The 10,948-nt window shown below is 54.4% G+C and overlaps 1 protein-coding gene across 37 annotated transcripts in view; it reads right to left on the bottom strand.

Annotated features, from left to right (window-relative positions):
* LOC105292562 overlaps positions 1-10,948 on the bottom strand; it is a 713,386-nt gene that overhangs the window by 567,713 nt on the left and 134,725 nt on the right. For all 37 annotated transcript variants that reach the window (XR_002780492.1, XR_002780497.1, XR_002780494.1 and 34 more), the window contains one exon: positions 5,080-5,207. Coding sequence is in view for 1 of the 37 variants with exons in the window: in XM_023530985.1 (XP_023386753.1) it covers positions 5,200-5,207 (8 nt within the window). In the remaining 36 variants the exon portion in view is untranslated. The remainder of the gene's footprint in view (positions 1-5,079; positions 5,208-10,948) is intronic.

The raw sequence follows: 10,948 nt of genomic DNA, 5'->3' as shown, positions 1-10,948 counted from the left end.
CACCTTATCAGTGATGCCAGAAGTCCCAACGCTCAGCCGTCCCAGCAGGCGAATCATGGACTGACGGACAGAACGCACAGACCGCTGAAGATCCACAAAGTGCATCCTCCAGGGAGGCAGCCCCGTGGGTCACGAAGAGCAATCGGGAGGCCGGAGCTGCCTGTGCTGCAGGAGCCGGATGCTGTGACCACAGGAGTGTTCGGTAAGTACCGAGTTTGTTTGAGCAGAAGATGAGGAAGAGTGAAAAGATCGATCAGGCCCAGATCGGGGAGAGTTAGGGTCCAGACAGAACAGGACAAGAGCAGCTCTGATGGTTTCTAGAATCAGGCTCCTTGTTTTAAAGATGGGGCCGTGACGGTTCACAGGTATCAGCTGGGACTCCGCACTCAAAGAGTGGCTTTGGGGCCAAGGCAATCGAGGCGCCCTGCAGCCTCGGTCTGAGGTGTGCGTCCTCCGCGTGTGTGTTTGTGTGCTCAGGCTGCCTGGGCACAACACCAGAGCTGTGCGGCTCACACAACAGACACTTAACTGTCTCCTAGTTCTGGAGGTTGGAAGTCCGAGATCAAGGCGCCAGCCACCTCGGTTTCTGGGGGGATGTCTCTTCCGGGCTGGTAGACACAGCCACCTTCCTGCTGTGTCCTCTCACGGTGGAGAGATGGAGTGTCTTCTAAGGACACTAACGCTGTCAGATCGGCGGCCCCCAGCAGTTATAACCTCATTTAACCTTCATTCATTATGGCCACACTGGGGGGCTAGGGCTTCAGCATATGAATGGGGGGCACAAACACTGGGCAAATACAGGGTTCGGATACACTGCGTCTCCCCCAGCATATCGTGTATCTGCTCTGTTGTCCCCCCACAGCTGGCACAGCGCTCGGCCCCCAGTGAGAACGTGGACGGGCAGGGAGGGAGAGGAAACTGCTATATGCCGCCAGTCACCGCTCGAGGTGCTGGGGAGGTGGGCTGGGCTGGGTGAGAGACCACCACCCCGGGCAGGAGCTGAGCACAGTCGTCATCAGATCTCTTCCCCTAGGAGACCCTGGAGAGAGAAAGATCCTCGTCTTCAGAAGAAATAGAACTGGGAGAGGGGGTCAGGGGTTGGCAGAGGAAAGGAGACGAGGGCAGGCGGGAGAGACGGATGGAGCAGTGACGAGTGGCAGGACAGAGTCCAGATGCGCCCGCAGGTCAGGGTGGGGGCGGCGGCGGGGGGCGGGGGCGGAGGTGGGCTTGGGCGCCTGGATTCAGAAGATGCCTGGTTCAAACCTCAGGTCCACCACGACTGGCCGGGAGGTCTCATTCGCATCATCTCTCTGAGTCTCCGACTCATTTATCAGTGAAGTAAGGGTGTCTTAGCTCAGGCTGCCGTGACAAGGTATGACAAGCTGTGGGGCTCAAACACCAGAAATTTATATCTCACGGGTCTGGAAGCTGCAAGTCCCAGATCAAGATGCCAGGAGATTCGGCTCCTGGTGTGCAGAGAGCTGTCTTACGTTGTGCACTCGCATTGTGGAAAGCAGAGAGAGAAGCTACTCTCTGGTGTCTCTTCTCATAAGGGCACTAATCCCACATGCGGGCTCTACCCTCATGACCTAATGCCCTCCAAAAGGCCCCACCTCCTAACATTGTCACATTGGGGATCGGGGTGACACACACGTGCAGTACAGTGTGTAAACACAGGGATCCATAAAGCCAATGTCTCCAGATTTCCTTCAAAGAACGGTGGCTTTTCAAAGTGACACACGGCAGGACCTCAGTAAACAGTCGTGGAATAAAAGGAAGGAGAAAGGACGAGAAAAATCACGTTCTAAACCGCCAAGTCTGAAGCAGACGTCAGTGCTTACTTTTCTCCCCAAACACAAGGAACCCTTGGAGAAGCGCTTTCTGCATCATACCTGACTTTCTAGCCTAAACTCTGGGTCCTAAAATTCAGTCAGTCCAAGAAAACATTCCCCAAGCATGTCCTGTGCACCTGTCATGATGCCAAAATCTGGAGCAAGAGAGAGAACAGGACCCAGAGCGTTCTCTCAAATCATTTCCAATCCTGGCAGAAGAGGTGGCGTTCGAGAAACTTGGATGTTGTTCCCGGAGACAGAATGAAGCCCAGGGCGGGGACAATAGGGACCAAAGTTCCAAAGCCTGGTCTTTCCTCTAACGAGCCCATCGTGGGCACTGCTGAGGAAGCGCAGCATCCGCTGGTCTGACAGATCTCATCGGAAGAAATAACATCAGGCACGTACATTTTCCCCTACACTTAGGACTCCCTCCTCTGCATTTGCTGTCATGTTCTGACATTAATTGAGCTGTCTTCGCTACTAAAAATAAACTCCAGGTCAAATGCAATGAGCCAAAAACCTCAATATGAAACCACAAGAAATAAATAGTAAAATGGGCCAATACGAGAGGTGTTTTGAAAAAGTTTCTGTTTCAAGTGTAGCATTCCAAGGGGGTCAGAGGTTCTTTCGGTGTGGTGGACAGCAAACACAGGAAGTGACCTTTACCCACGCACCTACGGCTGACGACGGGGGCTGGCTCATGACCGCAGGCAGGCAGGCAGAAGCTGTCAGGGACGCCCTCTCCCTAAGGCCCAGAGGGGGTCGACTTGGGAGCGTTGAACAGGAGCTAAGAGATGCTCCCAGGAGAGGGGTCCGAGAGAGCAAGGCAGAGGTCAAAGGGAAGAAGCCCACCTGTGTGAATGTCCAGGGAGGGGCCTGGATGAGAGAGTAACGCTGAGAAGGTCAGGAGCGCGACAGGTAAGCGGAGGGAGGAGAAGCAAGTCAGGGCCCAGGCTCACGCATGGGGAAGGCACAGCTGCCCCCCGACCAGCGAGCAGCCCAGGTAAGTTGCTCTCTAGCCAGGGATGCAGGCCGACGGCTCCCAGTGGGAGCAAGCAGTGCCTTTAGGACAAGGAGACCACGGCACAGCACAGATGCTTGGGCCATTATCAGAGCCTCCATCACCAACCAGCCGTGCCCCGGACGTGCTCAGGACCGAGGGCCCCTGAATCCCAGCATCTACTCTGCTCTGTCTGCTCCCAGGAGCTGAATGTCAGGGAAATTCCTCTCCCGTCACCCCCACACGGACCTGCCAAGCCTCCTCTCCGTTCACAGAATGTAAGCAACACTGCTCACTTTTGCAGTCACATCATCAAGAGAAGGTTCTTCAAGCTTTCACATCTTCTACCCCAGTGACTGGAGTCCCATCTGCCCTTCCCTCCGAAAGCTCACTGCCTGGATCAGGCGCCCACCACAAAACTCTAGGACTGGCTGAGTGCCTGAGAGACGAAAATGGCACACAGCACTTGCACAGGAAGTCCTGTCAGCTGCACTCACTGCAGATGAGTTCCGACACCAGAAGTGGGAAATTAGATCATGAAATGCAAATGAATGGGGGGCATGGAAGAGCTCCAGGGTGCCAAGTTCCACAGGGCAGAAAGGCTTCTGAACTGCCAATCCCCTCAGCTCCCAGTGGGTCCCGTCCGTGTGCATCTTTCAAGAGCCTGAAGAGGCAACGCCCTCTCCAAGAAGCATCCCCAAGGGACAAGGGCCCCGCCCCAGGCCTCCCGCACACCTGGTGCATCTGGAGTGCCCTACCTGTGCACCACTCCTCCCACCTGGGCTGAAGGAAAGGCCTCGTGCTCCCCATCTCTGGGTGTCGCGAGATGACTCAACACGGGAGACTGGAAACACAAATGCACTCGGGAAGATGTCACGCGCGAGAGAAAAGACGACTCGAGTCGCACGTTAACACAATCCCGCCGCCTTCTCAGTCCCGACTCCCTGCCTTCGCGGGGCCCGCGCTTCCTCACCCCCTTTCCACCCCACGCTGCTTCCGAACTTGTGGTAGGAGCCTGTCTCCTTCTTTCCTCAAGTTACTCTTTTCGACATCACCTTTAAATGGACAATTACAACGGACCTCATTCGTTGCTCTAGGCTTTAAACACTTTCTTCTCTTGGTTGTCTGTCTCTCTGCCCTCTCCTCCCTCCTTTTCTACGAGCCATTTATTTGTTCTGTCCACATCCACGACGGGAGGCCTGACCCTAGGGTGTCAGGACCTGGGAGACAGTCCTTGCTGGAACAAGCTCACCAGCGACTGGGAGGATGGACGGGGCAGGGCGCAAAAAACCACAGGGTATAATGGAGGCCGGCCCGAAGCTGCGGGCTGCAGGCCAGCGGAAGCAGTAAGCAGCTCTGCTCAGGGCTCAGGGCTCGGATGGGGGTTTGGGGTGGGTCTGTGCACAACCTGCAAGATGATTCACGGCAGATTTGGCGGCAGGTGAAAGGCAGAGAGGAGCCCATCAAGGACTTCACAATAGCCTGAGGCATGGAAGGACCTCTACATGATGTAATTAATGCATTTAAAAAAATAAAATAAAACAAACCTCCCATTTCAGAGCATTTCCGCCCCTATTGCAGGCACCATGCTAAGCTCTTTATCTCCATGTCTCATCCTATACCCACAACATCCTCCTGAGGCAGGCGCTAATACTAGCCCAATTTTACAAATGAAGACACTGAGGCTCGAGGAGGCTGAATGATTTCGCCCAAGGGGAGGCAGGTAGCAAAACCAGGACAAACTGGGTCTGCCTCTGAGAGCCCTCAGTATTCACCTCTCACCCTTCACCCCAGGCAGCTTCAGACCTGTGTGGCTGGAGCGGGCCATACAGGGAGGATGGCAGAGAGAGAGATCACACCCTAGATGTCCCCAGAGGCTTTTTGATCTGATCAAGTAATCGCCCTCCACGCTCCTCCTCGTCTTCTCCCTGGTGCAGTCTGCACGGGTCTCAGCAGGACAGCGGGAAGAAAGGAGTGGTTCAGCCACACGGGAAATGGGGGGCTCCTTCCCTGGCGAGGGACAGAAGGAGAGCTCCCAAAGCACGAGGTCCGGGCAACCAGATGCTGAGAGCCAGGTCCCATGTGTCAGGGTGAGGTGACAGGAAGCCTACTTCCCAAGCGCCATGGAGTAGCGCAGGAGGCCAGGCCGAGAAGTCCTGGACCGCAGCCCAAGTCATGCTGCAAGAGATCACCAATCCCCAAAGCCACTATTGATCCCATACGACTCAAAAGGAGAAAATCTCTTACCTTAATTCTCCAAATCTTAAGACATCACAACTTTACTTGAGAAGGACGTTCTCAAGTCCCTCTGGAGTGTCGAATGGATATGTACATTTTTCGGGTTAAAAGCACCTAATCCCAGGTATATCAGGATTCTGAAAATATACAAGGATAAAAAATTGTTAGCATCCATGTCCACATGAACAGATCTGGTAATGAGATATTTCATTTATTTAAAAACTAAGAAGTACCTATTTACCATACGCTCCATGAGAAGAACTGGAAGAGCAGACATTGACTGAGCACGTATTATGTGCCAATTGCTATTTCAATGCATTGCCATTTAATCCCGTGAGATTGGTTTTAATAGCTCCGTATTTTGGAAGTCGAGTCAGAGGCCGGCCAGAACGGACAGTCAGGTCTTCCTGACCCCTGAGCCCTCACCCGCTGGCCACATTCCTCCTCCCAACTAAGACTTGCATTTGTCTGATTCCAGGAATTCTGGCTAAAGGGGAAAGAGAAACACATCTCGTCACTTCATGCTGAGACCGGCCTGTTCCTGGAGCCTGCACATTCCACAGATGGTGGGGATTACATGCACCACGGATGCTGCGTCGGGTTAATTTCGTTGTAACTTTTATCTGAGCTCGACACTGTCATCTGGTAACACAGGATCAGTGGACATCACGCATTACTCAGGGACTCGCCAGGGATTCTTATCCTAACTGATAACTGAGGCAGCTACACGGGGGAGCCCAAAGGGCTTAGACAGTGCAGGGCCACCGCTGGGCTCGCCAGCTCCACGAGGCCCTCCTAGGTGCCCCGAAGCCGGGCCGAGTGCTCAGCAGGGTGGGCCGCTCAGACACTGACCTCTCCTTCGAGGGACAGTGTGGCACCCCCAGAAAGTCACGCTATTGCATTTACAACGGGGCGACCCTTTCCCCTTCCAGACCTCTGTCCTGCCCCCCTCTCTGCGAAAGCCCCCCAGCACTTGGACGCCAAATCATCAAGAAGATGGAGCTCAGTGAACACACACTCAGAAGAAAGAAGACTGACTAGTTCCAAAGGGGAATTGCCCTCAATTTGGGAACAGCTGGAGAAACATCCTTCCCCCAAGGGCAGAAGCCAGGTGGCCCGAATTCCCCATCATCAATTCCCTCTCTCTTCCAGGAAAAAAACGTGACCATAATTTGCTTCTCTGAGACCCTGTGGTTGTCACATTCCTCCCTTGGATGTGCTACTGTCACCGTGGGACCTATCACAGCTCTGCCAGCCTGAGAGAGTTTGTCTCCTACCTTCAAACGCTGGCTGAATCCCTTGGGCATTCGGTGCCCCAGCTCCCAGCAGGAGTGGGTGGACTCCCCCTTACTCGCAAAAGTCCCCCGGACCGACATTGCGTTCAGAAAGATGCCGTCTGCACATCCACGCTCCCGTGGGCAGCCTCCTATGCTTCTCAGACATTGTGACCTGGAAGGCACTTTGTCCTTATTGTCAAAATGCATTGGTTTCATGTCCCCAAAAGGGCAGCGGCTCCGTTCCCCAGTTGACTGTGGGCACTTTGTCGGGCTGCCTGGGTTGGCATCCCAGTTCTACTGAAAAAGACTTTTTAGGAGCCTGAGCAAGCTACTGTCTGAACCTCAGTTTCTCATCTTAAAGGTCTGTTGTTAGCGCTAAGCGAGAATCTTTGCAGAGCTGAGTACTTGGCCTGGCACATTACCAACACTCAGAAGAGTCAGCGATTGTGCATACCGCTTAAGCAAATGCTCAGGCCTTAAGGTCTTAGCCTCCTCCCAACGGGGGTGGAGGAGGTCTCCCCTCTTCCTATGTCACCACAATGACTTCGTCAGCGTAGGGGCTCAGGGAACAAGTGAAGCCGATGAGAATGAAGCTAAGCCTGGTGTCTGAGTCAAAGGGCCTCGGCCCCAGCCTCATGTGACCCTCACGTCTCAGTGTATTCATCCGTGAGATGCAGTGGATGAGAACCGTGACCCATCTCCTGGCCGTGCCGCCGGGCTTAAACGACATTGTGCGTGCAAAAGGTGCCCCGTAAACCATAAGGCACTAGAGAGATGGAGTGCACACGAACCAGCAACAGGGCCATTCACAAGCGTCTGCTGTACGGGACACTTGGCTGAGGAACATCTTCCCGAGACCTTACTGAGCGCCCACGAAGACCCCGGGAGACCGGGTCACAGCACAACCCACGCCCCCATTTTACAAACGTGAAAACTGAAGCTCACAGAGGATAACGGGCTGCCTGACACCAAACCACGAACACACGGCTCCATCCTCGCTTTGCAAGCTTGCTCTGCTCCTCCTTCTAAGGGGCTGGCGACAACCCAGAGAGGCAGCTCCCGCCCAGAAAGAGCCTCTTTCCAAAGCAGCCAAACTGATTAATGTTTTTAATTAATGTTTTAGACCATGGAGCAGTGTTCCATGGAAATTAAGAAGCTAAAATGTCTAAGTTTCTCTCAGGAGGCAGCTTGCTGCCCGAGCTGGGGGAGGGGTCCTGGACAGGCCAAGGTGGCCAGGATAGAAAGATCACAGTCCCAACTCAATGAACTGAGCCTGGCTGGCAGTACGGTCACTTCCTACCCATAGAGACAAGCCAGGGATAAAGGAGACTGGCCCAGCACAGGGCAACGGGACTGGCTCGGCCACTCATCCTCAGGATCAGGCCGGCCCAGCGGAAGCTGGAGCTCGGGTGCCAAGGGAGGCCTGACACGCAGCCTGTGCCTGGGGCCTGGGCCTGAAGGGTGCGGTGGCTGCTGCTCCCAAGCCCTCCTGCCTGACACACTGTCCCCAGGATGGAACAGTCACCTGCTCCGTGGCTGACAGATACCCTGCCCTTGTGCCTGAAGCAGGGGACCGTGGGCTTTCTCAGGATGCTGACAATACTTCCCTGCCCTGGTGTCACTCCGGATGGCGGAAGATCACTGGTGGGACCCGATGCTGTGCTCTGACGAATGAGGAGCCTGAGTGCCCATGACAAGCCCCCAAGGTTCCTAGGAGGTGAGAGGCAGATGGGGGCTTAGACATCGGCCCCTTGGCCATTGTGCTCTGGGATCTTCCTTACTGTGCCAGCAGAGTTCCAAGCATGTCACAGACTCAGAGCATCTCTTCTCCACAACCCAAAAGGCCGGGCTGTAATACCTTTCCTTCACGGCGCACGGAGTTCCACTGCGGGTGAGGCTGCCTCATTCTCAAGGCAGCTGGCCTTAAATGCCCCCTGGTTGTTGCCTGGGCAATGGGTCCAACTGGGTGCACTGACGGCAGCCAGGACCAGCCACCACACAGGCAGGGGCCCTGGGCTGCTCAGCAGGAGACAGTGAACCAGCCATCAAATGAACCACTGCACGGAAATTCCTGACCTGGAAGTTGTCAAAATGCCATCCAGTCACAGCAAACAGACCACGGAGGTGGACTGAGGCACCTACAGGAGCAGAGGACAGGCCAGCTCCCCACCCACCCACCGCTCGGGAAGCTCCTGAGCGCATCCCCGGCCTTGGGATGTGCTCGCTCCCCCGTGGAGAAGGCCCTGGAAGAGGACACAAACTCCGGAACTCCTGGGCTTCTCCTGGAGGGTCAGCAAAGCTGGGGAAAGCCTCCGGCCTGGCCCACGGTTTGCTCCCACTATGAGATCCAGCGGGCCTGAACGCAGAGGCAGCATCTGCAAGCTCAGGACACAGGCTGCCCCGGGGCAGAGCTCGTCTGCACCAGTTAACAGCTGTGCATCCTGGGCCATCTACTTAACCTCTCAGATCGTCATCTGTAAATCAGGGCTGGTGAGGGCAGTTACCTTCCAGGACGGGGTGGGGACCTCTGCAGTGTATGCAAAATGCTCAGATGTCAGGCTGGAAGTACTTTATTAATACTTTGCTATTCTCAGAGCCTAATTGCCATCATTGTTCTTAATTGCCTGGCAGGCAGACTACATAATCCTGGATTTGAATCCTGGCTCTGCCATTTCCTGAGCATGTGACCACGGGCTGATCACTTGACCTCCCTCTGCCTCAGTTTGCTCATTTACAAAACATAGATGTGACCACCAGCCGTACTGGACCACCAAGGATGACAGGACACAGGTTACAAACTAAATCAAGTGGTACAGTATGAGCCTTCAAGAACGAAGAACCCAATCCAAACTGAGGGACATTCCACAAAGCAAATGGCCCGGACTCTTCAAAACTGTCACGGTCCAGAACAGCTGAGGAACTGTTCCAGGATAAGGAGACATGGCCGCTAAGAGCAATGGTGGCCCGGAATCAGGAAAATCCAAAGGGACGTTACTGGGACAACTGATGAAGTTGTGCGTCGCCTGTGGATTAATTAGATAATGCAATTGTAGCAATGCTCAGTTTCCTGAGGTCGATCTTTACACGGCCATTAAGGAAGAAGAGATCGTCCTCGTTCTTAGGAAGCACACACTGGATATTTAGGGATAAAAGGACATGTCTGCAACTTCCTCTCAAGTGGTTCAGGAAAAACAGTGTGTGAGGAAGGGGTTCAGGTGGAGAGTGAGGTAACAATCGGTGAATCTGGACGTACGGGAGTCCTTTGTATCATCCTCGTCATTTTTTTCTGCCTGTTTGAAATCCTATCCCAATACGAGACGACCCGGAGCTCAGGAGCAGAGTGGAAGAAACAGGCCTAGAGGGTTGAATATCAACCACCCGCACAAGCCAAAAGCACAAGCCTTTCTCAGCCAAAGCCACATCACCTTATTACGCACAAATGTGACAATTTATTGTGTAAAAAACTACAAAGGATAAAACTGAAATTTAATTTGAACCACGACCCCTCCTGCCAAGAAAAAGAAAGACAAATGGATGGCTCCCTCTACTCCTCCTACTCCGGCACCCCCGGCTGGGCCTGGAGGGCCCACATCCTTGGCATCGAGCAGGAGCCAGGAGCGGCACCCTGGACAAGGGCAGAGGTCATGGGAAGGCAGCCGAGGTGGGCTTTGGCTACACGCCAGCGTGGCAGGAACGGCCTGCCACCCCAGGCATCTGGTCCTCCCAACAACCCTTCAGGCAAATGCTATCGCATTTCCATCTCACCCTGCAGGGAACTGAGGCTGGAGGGAACCTCATACCCTGCTTTTCTATCTCGAATGCGGGTGAGCTGGGATGTGAGCCCAGGAATTTCCACAGGCAGAAGGCAGGCGGGCACTTTGGGGCAATAACGCAGCCAGCACCAAGACCAGTCCTTCCCCTGAAGCCAAGGGCCCTGGTCCATTGCAGCGGGAAGCTGCAAGGTGCCGAGACCCCAGCTCCCCGCCCTGCGTTCTCCCCGCAAAGCCACCCAGCACTTGCACCGTAGCTGCTCAGTGCTTGTTTGTAGACGCACTGACAGACATGCATCTTTTCCAAGGAGCACGACAAGGCACAGATGATCTCTGGGAGACCCATCTCAAACTTTCTTTTTTGCATGACACGTTTGACTTTCCCTCACGAACATCCTCCCACTTCCCCTCCCACCCCAGAGGTGTTAGATTATTAAATCAGCTCCGAAAACTTCCTTCCCTACCAGCAGCTCGGGTCTAGTCACCCGAACATCAAAGCCTCACGCTGTGCAGATAAAAACGCCACAATGCAGGCCAGTCTGCACGCCACCTCCTTGGTGCCCTCCGTGGGGAGGCGAGTGGGCTGGGTGGAAGGGTGATGGTGAACTGTACGGGCAAACACAACGCAGAGTCAAACGCCCGCCCCTCTCCCCAAGTCCAGGTCTGCTAGGTGACCTTGCAAGTCCCTTCCACACTGGGGGCCTCTTGCAAAGGAAGGGGGTTGGACTGGCCAATCTCTAGGTCTATTTCAGATCTAAAAATCACTGATTCCATCTCTTCTCAGCTCAGAGTCTCTACTTCCTGATCTGTAATGACAGTTCATTTACATAC

This window comes from Pteropus vampyrus, unplaced genomic scaffold (genome assembly GCF_000151845.1).
Source record: "Pteropus vampyrus isolate Shadow unplaced genomic scaffold, Pvam_2.0 Scaffold59, whole genome shotgun sequence".
Lineage (NCBI taxonomy): Eukaryota > Metazoa > Chordata > Mammalia > Chiroptera > Pteropodidae > Pteropus > Pteropus vampyrus.
This window is presented reverse-complemented; position numbering and strand designations above follow the sequence as displayed.